Below are 22,925 nucleotides of genomic sequence, written 5' to 3'. Positions count from 1 at the left end.
CTGTTAAAGCTTTATAAGTATAGTTGCAGCACTTTTTTGTCACCAGTTGGATTTCTACATTCATTTTCCGATTTTTGAATAACCTTAAAAATGTGAAATGTGTTTTACAAGTCATACTTGGATGTAGCATAATTCTTTGATTACCAGGGCTGTGTTCAAGATCGTAGCGGCTAACCTAGCAGCTAAATGGTACATATCTATCTCTATTGAATGGAAAGCTAGCCTAGTTGCTAAGTGGGATAAAAATTTATCAGTATAAAACTTTTTTCTGGAACAAAAGAAGTTTATTTCAAGCGAAAATATATATGTATATATACATTTAATTTGCTAAGATGTAGAAAATAATTCCTCGTTTTGTTAAAATCTTGTGTGCTACGAAGTTCTAACTAAGGAGGCCATCTTGGATTTGGTATTTAACATCAAATATTTATGTTAGCTCTCCCTATGTAACGGCTAGGCTAGCTCTCTGTTCAAGAGCGTAGCTTTGCTACGTAGCCGCTATGCTCTTGAATGTGCCCCTGATGTCGTAAAGGCATTGCAAAAAATAGAGTTGCACTACATTGAACAATCCTTTATTTGAAGAAACATTCAGCATCACTGGTTGATTTCTGAATCAGAGAATGATATTAGAGACTACCAAACTTAACACTCAGTACTTTCAGTACTTTGGAATATTCTTGCTGTGGTGTATCACCTAATAAAATGCTCAAGCTTATCCACACTGGAGTTCTATCCTGGGAGGGTTAAAATTTTATTCAATCCATACATAAGAATCACAGAAAATTTGTGATAGAACTCGCAAAAGTTCATGTAGTTTATTTATCACTGCGAAAAGGGAAAAAAAACACTTTTTATTTGCCCATGATTAACTCTAAACCTTTTTTAATTACCTGTATTAATACATACATCACAATCCTTTTAACAAATAGTGTTTACATTCAGTAGAGAAATTTGTGAGGAGCCCGCAAGTCTACCTCTTTATATATGTTTTACTGTTTTTATCAGTATCACACAAAACTGTAGATTTATATGTATGCATGGTAGTATATTGATCAGGAAGGCCTGTTATTGATTTTCCATTACCCACTGGACTGTACATAACCAAAACCACTAGCCATATGTTAATCAATTCTGACATTCAGTAAAATCTAGCTGAACCCATCCCACATCAAGCCAATGTGACAATAACCTGCACACAAATGACCACATCAATCTAAAGATAGTCATTACTGGCTGATAAACTTCCACCAGAGACTAGAGCATTAAGAACTGATAAAGCAATATACATGTATTCAATTAGAACATTTCCTAATGTTGTTTATCTAGAACTGCCGAGAGAATTTACTTATGTCACGAGTTGTTTCATTTGTATACATTTATGTTACAGAATAATTATTATAAGCATATGTGAAGAAAGCACATGTAGAGAAATTGTTTTTATTTCTTGACTTTCTTAGAATCATCTTCCAACAGTATAGAATCATCTTCCAACATTGTAAAAAAATTCAATCAATTGTGCATTAATGAGATCTTCAAAAGTGAAAGTAGCATAATTAAAGCATGCAGCTTCCAATATCACAAACATCATACAGAATGGAATTATGCATCACTTTAGTGCAGTACATGTGGCAAATGTGCTATATTTGACAAACATTTATACTAATCAATGAAATAAGGCCACTAATTTAATTAACAGCTCACCCAAAACATCTCTATCATCAGAAACATGAAATCCCAGATCAATACCACTATATTCAGCTGAACACGCTGTGCTAGGTTGGCTGTCATGACAACTAAAGGACAAGTGGTTCTCCATATTGACTCATGCATTCACTGGTCAACAGCACCAAAACTAGGAGGCCTGCTGGCCATCAAGTCATCTCTCTTTTTTTACCCTAGCTGCCTTATTTAGGCTTTCAGCACAGGTAGGATGTGGAAGTCTTCATTTGTTGAACACATTTGTTTCCAATAAATCAATATCCACTCTGAATGTACTCTTCCTTTGTACACAAAAGCCTTCTTTGTATGACCTTGACTGGGAGTGACAACTTTGATCTGACAATCTTAATCCCACACTTTTGTGAGTTCACTCACTTTGTCAAAGTAATATCAGACTTCAATTAGCATTTGAGTAGCAGTTTTTCTACTTAATAAACTTTTTTAGTCACTCCCAGTTTTTCAAAATTCCATTCAGAAGACTTTTATCCATTTTCCAAAAATCTTGAGCACTTTTTTGTGGAAAGAAAAAATTAAAAGGAGAAATTGTTTAAGTATGTTGAGTAAGAGAACCTCTTTAAAATCCACATGTGCATTTTCCTAAGCAAACATAAAATAGTTGTTTAAAATGTTATTTTGCAGGTTATATTCAACTCTGCATTTGAACTTACGAACTTGAGAGTCTCATAATTCATCACTACGAAACTGAAATTGTCACAGTTTTTATGGCCCCCAAAGAAAAAGATAATACAGGCAATTATGTCATTCACAAATGTAAACATGACAATACATGTGTATCACAAACTTAAACATAAAAACAGACTTTAAACTTTGCTTGTATCTCACAGATTAACTTCAACAGTGAAAAAAAATTGTAAAAATAGCCCAAGCACTTATCACTTCATCTTCTAAGATCTACATTTCCTTCGAGATAAAAAAGTACACAGGCACCTATGGTTATCTCTACAAGTATACATCCCATAAAATATTAATAACTACAACTCCCCTCCAAATTACAAGGTGTGAAGCCTGCATTTCTTTGCCACATAACTTGGAAATAAATGAACATATACATGTACCTTATGTGTATGTAGTTCATTATCTGTCTTTTACATATTTTGTTATATAACAGTGCAGATTACAGAGTTGTTTTGGCTTTGTAACACGGAATTATCATCAGTATCTGTTTCATGTTATATATTCTCCAAATACTATCTGTTTTGTGTATAATTTCTTTGATGTACTATCAGTGTTTACTAAACAGACCTTGTTGAAAATTGACATACAGCTGTATGTATATGTTCATAAAATGACAGTCTTTCCTACTGGAAAAATGAGAAGAATACAATATGGATAAAATGATATTATCGCTTTGTTACCTAGAACTATTTTGTATATACGAAAAATTATCCATCACAAGTTATCTCCCATACAAGACATTCCCAGACTGCTTAAGGAAGCCCTAAACACTGCTCACTAAATCCATGGTAGATTTTTGACGTTAAGAGTGACCTGCCCTTTGATGTAAAATGGAATAAATGTAAATGTACAGAAAATGACATAATTTGAAATAGATTATATAAGTATCTTAAACAATTCATTAGACCATAATGAAGTATTTATAAACATTTATTTTATTTCCAAATATTTTTCAAATGTAGCTAAACAACCAAGATTTTTGTTCGCTAATACTTCAATGACACTGAACATTTTCCCCGAAGAAATATGGCAGATATCCTATGTTGAAAATGAACTAGATAAATGCCATAAGGACACCTTAATATAATACAATTTTATCATAGTCCAAAAAAACATTTTTCAAGTGTTTATAGAGCTGCACCCACTGGGACTTTTAACTGAAAGCCAAGAAAACAATCTTTTTGTTTTTTGTTTTGAATTCATGTTCTGCTATGCATTGAAAAAAAAATTAACTGATACTAGAAACATTGCCATATAGTACCAGTAACAGTTTGTGTATCCAAAATACTATGTAGCATGTAGATACTTTTCCAAAACAGCTTAATTTTTAAATTACAACACAATGACTTAGAGCTATGCTGACCCTTGACACTGTTAATTTTTTTTTTATTTCTTCACCTCTTGGGAGTCACACGAGTATCCACTGATACCTGTAACCAGCAAAGCTAACATAAAATCAAGTTGCTCTAAGTAGTATAATGGCTTTTCTGATGATAAATTTTGCACAGTTTGAAACTAAAATGTGTTTGTAGGATGGTGTATAACTATGCCCCTGAAGGCTGATTATACATGTTATAAGGTAAATTTTGCTCTTAAAATCACTAAAATTCATGAGCTTCCAGGGGCTTCATCCTCGGGCCCCAACCAAGGCTTCACTCAAGACCTAATGGGGCCAGCAGCCTGCCTCTGACAAAACTTCCATACCCCCCCCCCTTAATTCCTATATCTGTCCGTTGTTTAGTATATGGGAATGTGATGGCGATCAGATTGTCAGATACATTGCTCAAAAAAGGCTTTAGGAATTTGTGTTCAAAAGTAGCATTGATTTTAATGCTAAATTTCAGACCAGAGAATAATTGCAAACCAAATACCACTTGAGGGTATTTCTGTGACAATGTGAGAATTAAGACAAAAATAGAAGTGATTTCAATCCAAAGAGAAAGGAAAGTACCATTTATAATGTTTTTGGCAAATGCATGGAAAATTTTGCATTTTTAATTTTTTCATTCTTCTAGCTTTGAGAAATCATTCATGATGGCAGTTTGATAACAATGTTACGACCATGTAGGAATTCACAAAAAACATTCCTTTTGATCTATATCTAACAATGGTGTATTGTCAACCATAAATATTGCTAGTATCCAAAAAAAAAAAAAAAAAAAAAAATCAATGAGGCATCTGGCAATATTTTCAATACTGTTGTATATTTTATGGTGTGAAATTGATTATAGATTTCAGCAATGTAAATTTCATCTACCTGTCAGATGTTTATCTATATTCAATAATACAGGCATCTGTCACAGATAATCATTAAAATCTGTTGATTAGCATTTGTAGGCATTTAAATTTTTTTTGCTGATGTTCATAACTTTTTTCTTTTTCACAAACTGGATGTATGTATAAATCAAGCAGTCCCATGACCATTCAAATCCTTATACTTATAATCTTTAGTGCAATGATGTGGAAGTTTTCATTTGTATGGTACATGTTTTAACAAGCAAATTGAACAACTATAAACCCTGTTTTTGTTTTTCTTTCAATAGGGATATATCTGTTACATGTATTTTGAGAGACCATTAAATTCCTTTTCATGGACCACTTTTCTAAAGAATACTGCATCTATTATTTTGATACAGAGATGTTTTGAGTAATGCTGTGTCAACTTTGTCAATTTCTTCTTATGACTGCGCAATCTGATGCATAAACATACAATAGAAGATGGCAGTACATAGAAATAGCAAACTTAAGAAAATATTTTGCACTCTCAAAGTATTTTGCTGCATTTGCTTTCAATTTTAGTAGAAGTATTCAAAATTTGTTTTGTAGAGTGTCAGATAGCTAGTTAACTTTAAAAATCTATATTTTAATGCTGCATTAATAAATTTGTATTATCTAAGTACTGAGTAGCAGCTACTATTGGTTCAAAGGATTAGTGCTCTGAAAAAACAAATGGAGACTTGGCAAAATTTATTTTGCCCATAGATTTAACAGTAATTTTCAGCCACATTAATAATTCTTGGTCTATTTTCTGTTTATTATGAACATCATGGGTGTGTTAAAAGGAAGTTGGTTTCATATAACATATCAAATACATTATACACTGAAAAGTAATAGTAAAAAATTTTTTTTAATTCTTATCAAAATTAAAGCACACTCAAAAATCAAATAAGATGTATAGCATTTTCTGCATGCATCCTTAGATGTATAGATATACTTTGTATGTGTACTTTAATTGCCTTTGCTATTGGGTATATATATATATATATATATATATATATATATATATATATATATATATATATATATATATATATATATATATATTCGTTCAATTATGTAAATCATACTTCACCAGAGTACACCCGATAGACCGGACGCAATTCATAGCGCTCCGGATTTCTTTGTTCACAACTGTTTATAAACTCCAAATTAAACATGTAACATTGTAAATATTTAGTGTTTGGTAGTTTAGTAGTAGTGCTAGTTGTTTTTGCTTCTCTATTTCCTTTGTTTTTATGACTTCTTAACTTTTTTCTTTGTCCTGAGGAAGGGACAGGTCGTCCCGAAAATTTGACAATTATTATTGTTCGTGTCGTTGGTCATTTTTAGTGCTTTATATATATATATATATATATATATATATATATATATATATATATATATATATATATATATATATATATATATATATATGTACATGTTGTTAACAATATCCAACTGCCATGGTTTGGGAATTATGGCCTATGGATAGCTCAGAGGTTAGAGCATCTGACTATAGTAATGCAGGGGTCCCTAGTTTGTTTTCCAGTCCAGCCATAAAGATTTTCTCTTTTCCTGTTATATTTGGTGCCACTGACTACCCCTGGACTTGCAGGTGAAGTCCTAGCTGCCAAAAGAATCTGGGTTGTGCATCGTAAAGTATAAAAACAATTTAAGGAGGAATTTAGTGAATAAATTGGCTATAAGAACCTTGGATATCTACCTGGATAGCTCAGTGGTTTGAACACCTGACTATAGCAATGCATGCAGGTTTGATTCCGGTCTAGCCATAAATTTTACTCTACCCTGTTACACAAAATGCTGCTTATATCACAAGCAATCAGCAAAAGATATGTCTCATTATGCAGTCACATGAAACTGCAAAGAATATCTTGGTTTGATATCTTCCAAAGCAGATGGGTTCTTGGATGAAAACGAAACAGTTTACCACTGGCTGCTCACTTCATGTTACAGCTCAAGGTGACAGGATTTGAACTTTCCTTAACACCAATAAAATTTTTGGGACAAAATTATCGATATGATTATCAATGTATATGTTTACAAGCTGTAAGTCAAAAAATGTCAAACGTGTACTTAAAAGTTTCAAATAATAGGAGCAATATCTTATGCATTTGCATATTGGAGGCATTTTTAACTGTTCGCCATATTCCAACTAAATTCAACTGTTCAAAACCATGTACACGATGTTTTCGGAATAAAACTCACACCATGCAGTGACAATACCATTGTTTTGCAATATTGGGGTGGGGATGAATGGTGCAGGTTTACAACATAGTTCACCGAGTTATAAATTAACTTTATTTATGGATCCGACCGCCGGCTAGAGACACCCGGCACCCTAAGGGTAGCACTGGTATTGCTGTGCACTTATCAAATCTGAAGACTGTTTATTTTTTAAATAACACAATCAAAGAGAGGCATAGTTTTCCACAATACTCACCACAACTGGCAACACTGTCAGAGAGCATGCCATTTGAGAGATCCGTTGCACTGTCCATTGCGGATTGCCGACACTGGTTGACTGATTAACTTAGTTCCCAAAGGGAACCAGCTAAAAGAGTCGTGTAAAATCCGTCCGAACGAGAGTACGCTGTTTTGGGAAAAAAGTTTATTTATTTTTGTGTTGGAGAGTATAATCTAAATCAATAATATATAAAAAAAATCTATATATTTCACAATAGACTCTTTCCAAGGGCTGCATATTTATTCTAATTATAACCATATTAAGTAATTCGGAGAAATGCGGAGCCTGTCTGGGTACAAGATTACCTTTTCCTGTCGCCATACTTGTCGCGGCGGGAAATTAAAACGTTAAAAGCATGCATAAATAGGCTATCGGTTTAAAATTTACGTCTGAAATAACTGTGACATGGTATTTTTTGTTTCATACTTTTGTCAGGTACAGAAAAAAAAATGTAAATATTTGATAAACTCTGTGATCGATGACATCATGTTAGGTCAAATAGGTCATTATTAGTCTCTATGATGTCTTGGGAAAAGTTATGGAATTTTCCAGATTGTTACTGCTGTATCCTATTTAGCTTTGCCATTTGCATATTTAGCATTATTAATATTATGACAACGAACCACAACCGCCACTTGGCACTGTCGGTTCTGTAGGCTATCTAGTAACAGAGTAATGCGAGATGACATCAGAGACAATGTCACATAAATAATTGAATGATATGTCTTTGGTATAATTAAACATAGTCCTTTTTCTCAGAAGTGTTAAAGATCTTTGTGAAAACCTAAAAAGTTCTCAGTTACTTTCATTTACTAATCTTTGAGAGTTTGTGTGTTTGTCTTTGATCTAATTGTGATTATTGCATTTGGTTGGAAGATGTTTCAAAATTGAGCACTTTTTGAATTATTCACAGGAACCCAGTTTTAAAGAGGGAAAATCATTTTCAGCAAATTACATATACGAGCCAATGTTTCCCTATCAATCTCAAAGTGCGAGGACAAATGAAGCCCCATTTCACGACCAGTCCAGGGATCAGAACCAATCAAAACACTGGGCAACTGTTCAATCCAAGGATCCAATCCAAATAAAACAATGGACTATCAACCAGTGTATAAGTCATGTGGAGCTGTCAAAAGGAAATTCTGTGGTATTTCTACTTTGTAACTAAACAAAACTACAATAGTGCTATTTTAAACACAAATTTTACTGTAATAATTTCTATATATTCATAAAAATAAATTGGTCAAGATTTGAAAGTTAATGATTATTATTTAAAAAAGATCAATATTATACTAACAAACTGATTTTCACATATTTTTTTTTTTAAGAAAAAGTGTGTTGGTGAAGAAAACTGTGAAATTTCAAACAGCAAATCAGTTCCTATACCTAGTGCCATGTTGTCACCAGTAACAACACAGACAAAAACAAACAAACGGACAGGAGAGAAAACACCCAAAACCCTGTTAAAGATGATGGAACGACACAGAGAAAATGAGAGGTAACTATGTCATAGAAGTATGGCACAAAAGCAGGGCTGGACATTAATGTTTGTCCGCATTTCCGATACCAGTGAAAAATTTTTCTTATACAATTGAATATTTATGGGCAGTTTTGTGTGATAGGACAAGTTATTTTTCCGTAAAGAGAGTTGAAAATGAAAAGCTAAAACTGTTCTCAATTTCTTTATTGAAGTTGAAATTTTAATCCTGATCGTCATAGTGAATTCCAATCCTGGTCATCAAATTTGACAGGAATTAAAGTTAATCAGTTACTCATTGCTTTGGTAGTAGCATAAATCTGACCATAGACATAGAGCAAATCCGTCTGCTTTATGTCTTTGGACTGATGAAGTTTGGATTTTCAGTATTATTTTTAATTTAGCTTTAACCAAGATATTGGTATTAGTAGGGATGGGTTTAGTATCGTGATATATCATGATTTTTTCCAAAAGTATCAGGATACAATTTCTACTATGATTTGAAATGAATTTCCATAATTTTTTTAACAAATAAATTTCCATATCATGATATGTATCGTGCAATAAAAAATCACGATATACTGGTATATAGATAAAATCGCACATTCCTAGCTACTAGTGTCAATAAAATCACATAACAGACTTGGTGAGTATAAATGTACAGGTTACTCTCAATGGCTCAAACTCCGATCTCTCGAAGTTCTCGATCTCTCTAAGTGAACCTCTGGTCCCATTTTTTTTCTCTATATAACTAAGCAAATTTACTCCTGATCTTTCGAACTTCCGATCTCTTGAAGTTCTCTATCTCTCGAACCAAGACCTGGGTCCCGTTACCAGGGACCTAAATACTAACGGGATAGGCAACTCCTTCAGCGCCATGTTTATTTACCCAAAACGGCACACACAACACTGCAAGTTTTTCAAACTACTTTTTTCCCCAGTAAAAAGCTTGTTTTGACTGATTAATGTAATCTGTTCTTTTTGTGTATCCGAATGGATATTTAATAAATTTTAAAGCACATATTATAAAATAATCCAGATATTAAGTAAACAACCACCAAAATCGACGATTTCTCGGAAATACGGCCGATCAGGGGCACGCACTGATTTTCAAATAAACGTAATTACTTCTAAGATAAGGAGTAAAAATGGTGCTTATAACAAATCTTGAATAATTTTTTGATAGATAAATTAAGATTTTATTCTGAAATATTTGATAGCAAAAGAGATATATTTAATTAAAATTGACTTACGAAATCTCGCAACTTACAAGGTATCGTGAGACTTGCGAGAGTTGCCTATCCCGTTAGTATATAGGTCCCTGCCGTTACACACATTGCATTGTTTTTTACTCTCTATCTCTCGAAGTTTTGATTGCACATGTATACACGCCAATCAAGTGTAAAATTAATGCAGCTTGGACTTACCTGGATAACAGTGAACGCCTGGGGCTGGCATGGACGTGTATATTGGGTTTTTACATAGATGACACCAAGTAACACGAGAACAAATAAATATTGAAACTTAAGAAATTATTTTATTTATTCAAAATACGATCATTGTTGTTGAAATCAAGTGAATTACCTGTAAAATACAACTGAAAACATGCAATGACATTATCAACATATACTTCCGGTATCTATAATAGTAAAACAACGATGATCGGAACTGAAAATTCTGGATTTTATTCACTTTCTATCTCTCGAACTCCTCGATCTCTCAAACTTTTCTGACAGTCCCTTGATGTTCGAGAGATCGAGGGTCACCTGTATCTTAGACATTATTTTGTATAATACAACTGAAATATTTTTCAATTTAATGAATTCTTTATTGAAAATTTATTGAGCAAGTAAAATTTATGTGAGGACAAGTAAATTCCATGGTCACTTGTAGGGAAAAAAGTTAATTTAGAACCCCAAAGAATGGAGTTAAAATATTGTATTTTTATATACAAATTTTGTTTGTGAAGAGTACGGCACCACACCCTGAATGAATCCATGAAGAAGGTTTGTGAGCGTGTCCCAGGTTACTCAGCAGTCATGAAAGAAACAAAGGCAAGAACAAGATTTAATACATCTAATTTTGCTTTGCTTCTTGAAATTGCTTTTAACCCAGACATACTGTACATTTCATGATAGGTTGTGATGATGCAGAAAATAATTGCTTACATTTGTTACCTGGAGAATACAGTCCATGATCTGTGTGAGAAACTTGATCTAAGAGTTAGTGATCTTCTCATGTCAACAGACTTCATTACAGAACAACTGCGATCCAAAAAAGGTATAGCCACAAGTAATGTAAATCAGTTACAATGTTTCCTGCTAATACTATATCTATAGAACAAATCTACCACATTTCCTAAAATTTAAAACAAAGATTTGTTGCAAATAAATAACATTTTTGTTTAGAAAAGAAATGTAAATACTTGTAATGGCCAGGGCTTCGTTCAAGATCATAGCAGCTAGGATCTAAAAAGTTTGCTAACGTAGCCATAAAAAGTGTTATCATACAGTGCATTCAATATGAGCTAAATATCTAGCCTAGCAGCTAGGATAACTGCTACAATCTTGAACTCAGCCCAGTTGTCTTAAATTTGGTAAGATCATAATTTGAGGTAAGAGTAAAGTTATTAAAAAAAAGTACAGGTAACAGACTTTATTCTGGAGATTTATCAAACTGATCTATAATCATATCAGAATGTTCTTAAATGACACTTCGATACATCTGATATACATGTACTTTCGTTTATATAGCTTTGAAAAAGGACAATGCTATACTGAAACACAAGGTGAGCTAAAATCATCAAAGTTATGGCAGTATAGATATATTTTTTAAGAGTTAAATGCATGCTTCATTTCTGCATTTGAATTTTATCTGGGTGCATATCATTACTGCTACATTTTCAAAATAGTCGTTACCTCTACATACTCATTACCGCTACAAAAAAAGTATACATTACCGCTACATTGCCTCTTTCATTAGCCAGTGGCTTATGCATGTACAGACTGATATGAAGTACAACAAATACATGCACAAGACCCATTTCCTCTGATCACCACGGAGAGGTGAAAGTAGGACTTTGAGCAGGATTTTTTTTTTTCCTCACTTTTTTATTTAAAATCTTTTATTTAATAAAACATTTTTGAAAGTTTTAAGGACGTTCGATCCTGAGCTTTTGAGCAGATTTTGGTCTGGAGCTTTATTTCTAAAATTCTGCTTTATTTTTAAGTTCTAACATTAAATCTGAATTCTACAATGCAAATTATACTATATCCAATGAAAAAAACGCGATTAAATTCCATTCAAATAGGATTAAGCCAGGAACTATATTTTGTGGCGGAAGATTTTTTAGAAGAAAATGATCATTTTTTCCCTTTTGAAATATATACAGTACTGTTACATGTAAGTTTAGATTCCTATTTTTCCATGCTGGTTGCACACAGAGCTATTTTGTGCATTGAAATGTTTAATGCTGGTTCTAAAATATTAATTAATTCAGTTTTTGTGAATTCTATCATCATATTGTGACAAATATAGAAAATATATTCTGAAACTCCAGGAAAAAATTGAGCCAATTTTATCATAAAATTAACAGTTTTTTAGTAATATCTAAAAATTAACATCATAGACCTCCACTTTTGATTTTCTTTTCTGAATATATAAGATAACTCTGATCAATCTACTTAAATTCAGCAAAAGTTTAAGACTTTAAAATATTTTTCTTGCTTGTTAAATTTTTAATGCCCGAAAAATGACATTTTGTGAGTGCAGAAAGGTCAAATAATTGATTATGCGAATCAATTTGAGAATTTTTCTTTGTCACAATTTTAATGTGTCTTTTTTAAGAGAGAATAATAGCATACTTTGTCCCATGATTTATTTGGATAAAAAAATATTGGAGGGAAAACGTCGAAGATGTTATTTTTTATTAAGACACAAATTCAGTGCAAAAAGGTCATTTTAAATGTACTGTAGCGCCAAAAGAAGCATATTGACCCCCATTTTTTGTTTTGATTTTTAATTAAGCTATGTGTGTAGAAGCTAAAAATATACTTGACAAAAAAAGTTTAAGACTTTAAATATCAGGATCCAACGTCGTTAAAAACAAGAATTGTTCATGGATAAAACACACAGTCAACTGATGATAAATCATTGTATTTCGACTACAGACTGAATGAGTTATACAGTGCCCACTGTCCAATCCGACAACTGTGCAATCCGGCACACTGGACTTTCCGACCTCATATTTTATTCCCAAAAAATTTCTTTATAATTTATATAGAATAAAACACTGTATATTCCAACCACTGTACATTCTGAATTCTGGCGCTATTTTGTCAACAAAAATAGATAAATACATTAAGATTTCACCTGGGTAATCCGACATAATTACACGGGTGTACTGTAATTAGCCGCTGGCTAGGTAACATGAATGTTCTGTTTGGTCACAAGATTGGTGTACTTAGAGAGTAGTTAATTACATGTATGAGTTGAAAGTGTTTATGTAAGCAATAAATGAACAGTTTTTGAATTTAAAAATTAGGCTATCAATTCTCTTTGTTGTTATCAATTTTATTCTCGCATTGACAAAATAGTATACCCATACGACAGAAAATAGAGTACATGATATTTAGGTTGCCCTTATCTACAGCATAAATAAGATTTTTAGCTTGAAATTTAAATCAAACATGCACTCAGTTTCCTTCATAAAGCCATGTCACAAAAAAAACATGAAAATGGTGAACTACTGCTGTGTAACATGGAGACAGCAGTACACAATTTGAAGGCAGCATCTTGTCTAGTAGAAAACTTTTCATTTCCAGGTTAATATACACTGGATTAAGCGAAACTGTGCATATAAAAGATTTCCCAGAAGCAAAAAATACTGATTTTTAAGTTGACCATTAAATTTTTAAATATTACGTTTGTTTGATCAAAATTCAATTGCAATAATCACAATGTTTTAGAGTTACGACCCATTGGTATGAAAAGTCATGTGACGGCACTAATAGCAGATTCTATGTTGAGAAGTAAACAATGGAGAAAAATCGGAAAGATATGTAGTGTAGAAAAAATATTAATACCACTGTGTAGAGAAGGTAGACGAAATATTTACTATAATATCTACTGTCAGTAAGTAAAATGCTGAAAATTAAATTGCAACATATCTCGAAACTATCGGCAGTTCCATCTGTTTTGTCCATTTAAAAAAGTCATTGTATATTACTACAGAGTTTACTAAAGCTATCACAAATCCTGTTTCTCAAAGAAATGCTAAGATATATTTTATACAACAAATAAACAAACAATTATGCAAACTCTTTGACAATTAAATACACATGTACTCTTAAACCTAATGAAAATTGATTAGAGTGCAACGACAAACCGTTTGACGGTATATCGCGGTATATTTTTCCACAGCTCAATTCATGATACACTAAACTGACATCGCGGTTCGGTTCAATTGGTTCAGAATTATCTGAATCGTCCGTTTTGTTTCCTTGTTTACAATTTCAAAATGGTTTCTGCGCAAAACATGAGGTCAACGATAACGCAGTAATAACAGTTTAACTCATCTCCAGCATCTTTCAGACCTTGCAGGGTGAAAGGACTTTATCTCATTCCTAATGTGATTAAAAGTTATAGATGTTAAGACAACTGATAAATCCTTTGGATCTAAAAGTATTCTATAGTAATACTCAATATCTCATCAAGCGTGTATTTTGATCCAAAATGTGCTGTCTTGTTGACTTGAACATGTTAACACAAGAAATATGACAACTGGTTTTCTACGTAAATAAAAGGAATAAAAGAATAAATGTCTTCCTTTTTCATTCATATTTAAAAGGAAGATTATGAGGAAAGGCCCCTTTTATAAATAAGGCATAATCCAGGCTACAGTAAATGTTCTTCTTTGGTTTAGAATATTTTATATTATAATATTTTATACAACTCAAAGATCTACCTATCAATCCAAATCAAGTTAATAAATTGATATTTTAATTATTATCAAAAAATATGAACATTTGATATTACCATGATTACCATGTCAATTTAAAAAAAAAAATGATGAGAAACATGAAAGACTTCTTAACCTTGTCATGTATCGTGATAGGTATCGTATCGTGAGGTTGGTGTATCGTTGCACCCCTAAAAAATGATATATTTTTTTGTATGAATCCATCTGACACTAATCATAATGCTTAGAAATATTCAAAACTGGGTAATCTGACACACTGTCTAATCCAACATTGATTTTATTTCCCGCAGCATGTCAGATAAGACAAGTTTCACTATATTAATTAGAACTTCGATCCAAATTGTACTTCACTACATTGTGAGTGAGTTATATTGAACAGAACTCATATTCCATGCCATTGCTGACAGATTCAAATATGTAGTGGTAATGAGTTGTAATCGCCAAATGTCTTATTGATAAAATTTAGCGGTAATGATCACCCGAAATTTCGAAGAAATGTAGCGGTAATGAGTTTAAATTTTTTGCAATGTAGCAGTAATGTTGACCTCCGTTTTATCTAACCTCCAAAAGAGGCAGTGGGGAGCTTCTTTGTTGTGTTACCTAGGGACACATAAGGATCACTTTGTTCACCATCTCTCAGTTTGTTAGAGTCACATCTAGGGATCACTTTGTTCACCATCTCTCAGTTTGTGAGGAGTCACACCTAGGGATCACTTTGTCTACCATCTCTCAGTTTGTGAGGAGTCACACCTAGGGATCACTTTGTTCACCATCTCTCAATTTGTGAGGAGTCACACCTAGGGATCATTTTGTCCACCATCTCTCAGTTTGTGAGGAGTCACACCTAGGGATCACTTTGTTCACCATCTAGGGATCACTTTGTTCACCATCTCTCAGTTTGTGAGGAGTCACACATTGGGATCACTACGTTCACCATCTCTCAGTTTGTGAGGAGTCACACCTTCATAAAATGATTATGCGTAGGTGTCCTCTAGTTTAATAATATTCCATTTTGAATTAGGCAAAGAGCAAGTCTGAAAGCAAAAAAATTAAAGTGGAGCACAGAGGACTGAAGATCTCCTCCCCAACCATAGACTCTACAAGTGACCACAAACTGGTTGAGGAGGGCTATGATTCCTCCCAGAAGTCGGGGATTGGAACCAGTGTAGGGATTCAGACTTTCTCTTCTATTAGGGACCACCACTGGCTAACATCTCCCCTCAAAAACTTAATTAACATCTCTGGTTGTGAGGGGGCAGAAGATGATCCAGGTATTGTATAAATTAGGCTGCTGTGTTAAAAATTTAATATATATATGTTTATATATGGAGGCACAAAGTTGCAATTGTAATTTACGTTTCGTAGATGAGGAGGGATTCTATAGCCAGTCTACCCAAGGTGTGTTGAGCCAGTTAATAGACACCCCTTCTAAACTTATCGTAAGTGAAGTTATTCTGCATGTTTCCTTGTAGAAGTGAAAAGAAAAGTTTCAATTCTATGATTTCAGAAAAAATTTGCAAGGTAAAATGACATGAAATGCTAGAGCATGAGTGATTTAGTTTCAGAATGATGATATTTTGCCTTCCTCTTCCTGCTTGGACAGTTTCCCAGATGCTTTTGATCTTATGTCTAGCCCTGTGTGTAAGCGGTCATCTCAACTCAATAGTCCTAGAACCAGGGTTTGTTTGAAATTTTCAAATAGTTTTCATGGTATGTATAATGCAGAATTAAAACTTTATTTTGGAAAGACAAAGTAAGCTGTATTACTTTATAGGAAAGAATTCTGATGAATCCCTCCTATGGGATTAAGAATGATGTTCAGGATTATCCTGATGCTGCTGAAGCTTCCGATGGGGAAATGAGAACCATATCACCAGAGAGCGTCCTAAAGACCAATCCTTGCAGGGAAGATGTCTTCTTATCCCAAGTGTCAGAGCCCATCAGCCAACACAATGTCTCAGCCATATCAGGGCACTCTGACATTTCAGTTTTCCTGTCAAGTCCTGAGAAACCAAGCCCACCTTATACCCCTGTAAAAAGTCCATGGTGGCCAGGAAAGAACAAGCGAAAGCAGTACACTCCCAAGAGGTCACCATTTAACAACATCACCAACCTTAAGATGTGTCCCTCAGAAGAAGAGGAGGAGGAGGAGGAAAACATCCCAGAGCCCTCTACCAAGAAATTTAAATCAGAATCCTGTGGGAAATTTTTACGTCGCAGTCCAGGTAAATTTTGTTTTAGCAGGTAAGGATTCTAATAGGAGACAACCAAGATCCAAACAGTGTAGGATGTAACATTAAATTGGACAGAATGTTGCAAAAAGAGACAACTAGTAGAGTATCCTACTTATATATCAAGGTATTGCATGCATTACATCATGGTCAGTAAGGATTTCATGACCTTAACCACACAACTCTATGACAGATAAAATGTGTTTGACAAGCACACTTTTGTGTCACATGAAACTTTTCTTTTTAGCTCACCTGAGCCAAAGGCTCAAGTGAGCTTTTCTGATCAAAATTTGTCCGTTGTCTGTCGGCGTTGTCGTTGGCGTAGGCGTTGGCGTTGTTGCTGTAAACTTTTCACATTTTCATCTTCTTCTCAAGAACCACTGGGCCAAATTCAACCAAACTTGCCACAAAGTATCCTTGGGTGAAGGGGATTCAAGTTTGTTCAAATGAAGGGCCACGCCCTCTTTCAAGGGGAGATAATTAGGAATTAGTGAAAAAATAATGACATCATTTAAAAATCTTCTTCTCAAGAACCACTGGGCCAGGAAAGATAAAACTTATGTAGAAACATCCTCAGGTAGTGTAGATTCAAGTTTGTTCAATTCATGACCCCCGGGGGTAGGGTGGGGCCACAATGGGGGATCAAAGTTTTACATAGAAATATATAGGAAAATATCTTTAAAAATCTTCTTCTTAAGAACAGCAAAGCCATGATTGGTCATATTTATATGGAAGCATCCTTAGGTAGTGTAGATTCAAGTTTGTTCAAATCATGACCCCCAGGGGTAGGGTGAGGCCACAATGGGGGATCAAAGTTTTACATAGAAATATATAGGAAAATATCTTTAAAAATCTTCTTAAGAACAGCAAAGCCATGATTGGTCATATTTATATGGAAGCATCCTCAGGTAGTGTAGATTCAAGTTTGTTCAAATCATGACCCCCAGGGGTAGGGTGGGGCCACAATGGGGGATCAAAGTTTTACATAGAAATATATAGGAAAATATCTTTAAAAATCTTCTTCTTAAGAACGGCAAAGCCATGATTGGTCATATTTATATGAAAGCATCCTCAGGTAGTGTAGATTCAAGTTTGTTCAAATCATGACCCCTGGGGGTAAAGTGGGGCCACAATGGGGGGGTCAAAGTTTTTCATAAGAGTATATTGAAAAAAACTTATGGAAGCATCGTTCAAATTATTGTTCAAATGAGCACCCCCGGGGGTAGGGTGGGGCCACAATGGGGGATCAAATTTTTACAAATGAATATATGGGAAAAATCTTCTGCTCAAGAACAGCAAAGTTATTTGTTATATTGATATGAAAGCATTGGTAGTTTAAAATCCCCCGTCCCCCCCCCCCCCCCCCCCTCTCCCCCGTTAACTTTTCAATACTGAACTGATTTTTGCTTTTTTTTCCTAGCCAGTGTGCTCAGGTGAGCGATGTGGCCCATGGGCCTCTTGTTTAACTTTATTAGGCCCTCTCCTGACTCAGGATTAACAAAATTTGGTAGATAGGTTGGGAATTTTTTTATGTAAAAAAAATTCTGAATATAAAATTGCAGTTGTTGACAGAATGAGAAAATTTTGGAACCAATAAAAAAAAAGTTTCATGGAGGTTTTAAAAAAAAAGTTTTGAGCCAGGCCATTTTTAGTCTGTTGGTCGGGAGAGGGCAAACATGCAGACAATTTTTTAAAGATCATGGTCTTAGTTATACTATTTCTCTCTGGTAACAGTACTTCACTCATGCTCAGGCATTGTTTTTATTTTAGAGATTATGTAAGGGCAATGCAATCTTTTTCGGTCTTTCTGCAAAATCAGAAAAACACTTCAAATGTATTTTCATCACTGGATGTAAAATTTTAAACAGTATTGAGTTGCTTCCTATCCATTAAAGTACAGGCTACACGGATTTGATTATTCCCTCTGATGTATATTGTAGGTGATATCTTTGTATTAAATGAAGTTCAACTCCAGACTCTAAAGATAAGAAATCTCACTATATTTATTTCAATGTTTACGTAATACATTTGAGGTTGTTTTTCCACTTGACAGAAAGGACCGAGAAGTTGCAATTGCATGTTAAGGGTTGCCAATTAAAATGTATTTCAATCACAGAATTAAATTCTTCTTTGCCTATGAGACCTGAGGTTTATTTCTTCACAGCATCACTTCATATATTTGGCTCATATAGACTTAAGAATTAATTACCTTAATTTTCTTCTCAAAATGGACACAAAGTTACAACATTTCATTTTAGTAGAGATGGTATAAGATAGTATGTAATTTATGAGTTTTATCATTTGTTTTCAAACATGGAGATTTCTGAATGTTTTTTATGTAATGTAATTTTTGTATAATGAATAATAGTTATTAAACACATACCCTTTGGCAAATTATTTGGTGTACTAATTTGAAAAGTAATTTTTATAGACTTGTACATTTAATCTTATAAACCAACATTACAGTTGATGAGGATTTTGTATCCTACGTACCATATATATGGAAGTTCCACAGTACGTCTAGAGCTCGCAGACAGAAGGCAACACATATTCCGGAAAAATGCAGCAAGGACCTTGGGTAAGATCACACTTGTGTATCCATCAACAACAGTGATAATGATTAAACAGCATGAAATGTATATGTCTGGAAGGTAAAACCATTGTTAAAATAATTACTTGCATATATTTCAAGGTTACTTAGCGAGCTATGGTCTTACACAGCATAACATAGGTCCAATTTTGCCAGTTAATACTACTTTGTGTTTCTTACCTGTTTAAATGATAAATTTTACTGTAACTGAAATTATATAATTACTATTACATATATAATGACTTGGTTTGAAGTCTTTAGTTTGTTGTAAAAGAAAAAATGAGGGCACATTTGATTTGGATTTGGCAATAAATTGAGTTCTTGTAACATAGGAAAGGAAAATATTTTCCTATAATCTTGTGTTTTTAAAATAAGCTTTGAAGGGCATATTACACTTCCTCAAATTTTGTAAAATTTCATATTTATGTTTCTGCAAAAAGTTTTGTTAGTTTTCCGCAAGATACTCTACAGCTATTAATTTAACTACAGTCAAACCTTGTTATCTTGAACTCAATGGGACCAAGAAAGAACTTCAAGATATCTGAGGATTCAAGATATCAGGGGTAAAATACTTTAAAGAATAAGTGGTTGGGATTTCCAATTCACTTCAATATTTCCAGAGATATCAGTGTTCAAGATATCGAATTTAACTGTAAGAACTACGTGTCCACAAATAATTCTGACAACACCAGCAACAGTACGTAAGAGTGACACCTTGATTTTCAGTGTAAAGAATATTCCCCCAAAAATTAATTTAATAAAAAAATAAACAAAATAGAAAGTTGCAAGGATTGAATTTTTCAAGACTGTCTGGTACAAATTTGTGCACCAACGGACATGCAACAAATTTACACCTGACAACGGCTGTGACAGTAATTTTCACACAAGCATATTGTAACAGGCGGGGAAAAATGTCGGCCAGACTGGGACTCGAAGCCGGGACCTTCCGCTAACCATGAGGGTGCTCTAACCACTGAGCTACTGGGCCGACGTACCCAGTCCCCGCCTGTTACATTTGGCGCCCAACAATAAAACCCACCGGTGGTTTAGAAGAGTCTCGGTGAGGTTTTCAGGATGGAAAACCTCAAGAAAAAGGGGGGAAGAGCGTAACGGGGACTGGGTATGTCGGCCCGGTAGCTCAGTGGTTAGAGCACCCGCACTGTTAGCGGGAGGTTCCGGGTTCGAGTCCCAGTCTGGCCGACATTTTTCCCCGCCTGTTACAATATAATGATTATAAAAAAATTAATTTTGATTTTGTTGCACCGAGAGCAAAAGCAATTCTTCCTACCCTCTAAAATTTTTATAATTTGCATCTACTTACCCAATAACTTCAATATTACAATATTTTGACAAGGTATTGCAATGTAATGTAACATTTTCCGATATGAGCTTAACTTTTGTAGAGTCTGTCCACTGTGGTCAGCTGACCAATCATTCTGCTTGAATGGGCATTTAAACTATGAATGATCCATATTCAGGATTCCTACATGCCAAATAAGCCCATCTTCTTTACTTAATTTTTAAGTTTGAAAATGAGTATTAATCTTTAGATATTGCACTACTGTTGCAGAGAAATCACAGATGAAAACAAGAACACTGTTAGTAAACCAGAAAAAATAGATCACAGAAAAACAACCTGGATGAATGGATTTATGATGTTCAGCAGATATAATCGCAAGAAGTTTATTGAGTAAGTTATTAATGAAGTGATTCCTCACCATTACCTGCTTGTGTGCAAATGTTTTAACAGGACAGTGAATTGTGCCCAAAGTGGCATTTCAATTGTCTTTCACTAACAGGAAAGGGGAAAAAGTATGGCTGGATCAGGAATCAAACCTGGGACCCCTGCATTACTAGTCAGGTGCTCTACCGACAGAGCTACCCAGGCCAATATCCATGGCCTAAATCACTACACACTGTTGAGAGTTCATTTTTGTTTTCAGAGCTAATCCTGGTGTACACACCTCACACATTAGTAAAATCCTGGGACATACCTGGAGGAATATGTCTGCTGAAGAACAGAAACCCTACAAGTAAGACAACAGGCTATTGGGCTACAGTACGTACTCAGCTCAGTCACATTTTTTTAACAAATGAAACTGACTGAAAACAAAACTTAAGTCCATGTATGATAGAATCATGCTATATGGGTTCCAGGAACCCCACTTTATAATTAGCCAAATTTCCTTGTCTTTTTTTTAGCTCACCTGAGCCAAAGGCTCAAGTGAGCTTTTCTGATCAAAATTTGTCCGTTGTCTGTCGTCGTTGGCGTCGTCGTAAACTTTTCACATTTTCATCTTCTTCTCAAGAACCACTGGGCCAAATTCAACCAAACTTGCCACAAAGCATCCTTGGGTAAAGGGGATTCAAGTTTGTTCAACTGAAGGGCCACGCCCTCTTTCAAGAGGAGATAATTAGGAATTAGTGAAAAAATAATGGCATCATTTAAAAATCTTCTCTTCAAGAACCACTCGGCCAGGAAAGATGAAACTTATGTGGAAACATCCTCAGGTAGTGTAAATTTAAGTTTGTTCAAATCATGACCCCAGGGGGTAGGGTGGGGCCACAATGAGGGATCCAAGTTTTACATAGAAATATATAGGAAAATATCTTTAAAAATCTTCTTCTTAAGAACAGTAAAGCCATGATTGGTCATATTTATATGGAAGCATCCTCAGGTAGTGTAGATTCAAGTTTGTTCAAATCATGACCCCCGGGGGTAGGGTGGGGCCACAATGGGGGATCCAAGTTTTACATAGAAATATATAGGAAAATATCTTTAAAAATCTTCTTAAGAACAGCAAAGCCAAGATTGGTCATATTTTTATGGAAGCATCCTCAGGTAGTGTAGATTCAAGTTTGTTCAAATCATGACCCCCGGGGGTAGGGTGGGGCCACAATGAGGGATCCAAGTTTTACATAGAAATATATAGGAAAATATCTTTAAAAATCTTCTTCTTAAGAACAGTAAAGCCAAGATTGGTCATATTTATATGGAAGCATCCTCAGGTAGTGTAGATTCAAGTTTGTTCAAATCATGACCCCCGGGGGTAGGTTGGGACCACAATGGGGGATCAAAGTTTTACATAGAAATATATAGGAAAATATCTCTAAAAATCTTCTTCTTAATATGGAAGCATCCTCAGGTAGTGAAGATTCAAATTTGTTCAAATCATAACCCCCAGGGGTAGGGTGGGGCCACAATGAGGGATCCATGTTTTACATTGAAATATGTAGGAAAATATCTCTAAAATCTTCTTCTTAAAAACAGTAAAGCCATGATTGGTCATATTTATATGGAAGCATCCTCAGGTAGTGAAGATTCAAAGTTGTTCAAATAATAACCCCCAGGGGTAGGGTGGGGCCACAATGTGGGATCAAAGTTTTACATAGAAATATATAGGAAAATATCGTTAAAAATCTTCTTCTTAAGAACAGTAAAGCCATGATTGATCATATTTATATGGAAGCATCCTCAGATAGTGAAG

General features: G+C 34.2%; 2 protein-coding genes across 4 annotated transcripts in view; one reads left to right on the top strand and one right to left on the bottom strand.

The window, feature by feature from the left end:
* Positions 1-1,858, bottom strand: part of LOC133172992 (echinoderm microtubule-associated protein-like 2) — a 29,264-nt gene extending 27,406 nt beyond the window's left edge. For both annotated transcript variants that reach the window (XM_061307864.1, XM_061307873.1), the window contains exon 1: positions 1,702-1,858. In XM_061307864.1, coding sequence (XP_061163848.1) covers positions 1,702-1,816 — 115 coding nt within the window. In that variant the 5' untranslated portion in view covers positions 1,817-1,858. The remainder of the gene's footprint in view (positions 1-1,701) is intronic.
* A 5,674-nt stretch (positions 1,859-7,532) lies between these two features.
* Positions 7,533-22,925, top strand: part of LOC133172941 (uncharacterized) — an 18,402-nt gene continuing 3,009 nt past the window's right edge. The window contains exons 1-13 of one of the 2 annotated variants that reach the window (XM_061307807.1): positions 7,533-7,567; positions 8,073-8,306; positions 8,488-8,657; positions 10,606-10,690; positions 10,775-10,916; positions 11,390-11,424; positions 15,638-15,887; positions 15,982-16,055; positions 16,176-16,295; positions 16,391-16,841; positions 19,314-19,425; positions 21,008-21,127; positions 21,381-21,470. In XM_061307807.1, the coding sequence (XP_061163791.1) occupies positions 7,565-7,567; positions 8,073-8,306; positions 8,488-8,657; positions 10,606-10,690; positions 10,775-10,916; positions 11,390-11,424; positions 15,638-15,887; positions 15,982-16,055; positions 16,176-16,295; positions 16,391-16,841; positions 19,314-19,425; positions 21,008-21,127; positions 21,381-21,470 (1,886 nt within the window). In that variant the 5' untranslated portion in view covers positions 7,533-7,564. Of the gene's footprint in view, positions 7,595-8,072; positions 8,307-8,487; positions 8,658-10,605; positions 10,691-10,774; positions 10,917-11,389; positions 11,425-15,637; positions 15,888-15,981; positions 16,056-16,175; positions 16,296-16,390; positions 16,842-19,313; positions 19,426-21,007; positions 21,128-21,380; positions 21,471-22,925 lie in introns of both variants that reach the window. The other variant, XM_061307798.1, reaches the window with a different exon arrangement.

Source organism: Saccostrea echinata, unplaced genomic scaffold (genome assembly GCF_033153115.1).
Source record: "Saccostrea echinata isolate AGI-Se365-2 ecotype Australia unplaced genomic scaffold, CSIRO_AGI_Sech_v1 ptg000002l, whole genome shotgun sequence".
Classification (NCBI taxonomy): domain Eukaryota; kingdom Metazoa; phylum Mollusca; class Bivalvia; order Ostreida; family Ostreidae; genus Saccostrea; species Saccostrea echinata.
Note: the sequence above shows the minus strand (reverse complement) of the source record. Positions and strands in the feature narration are given on the sequence as shown.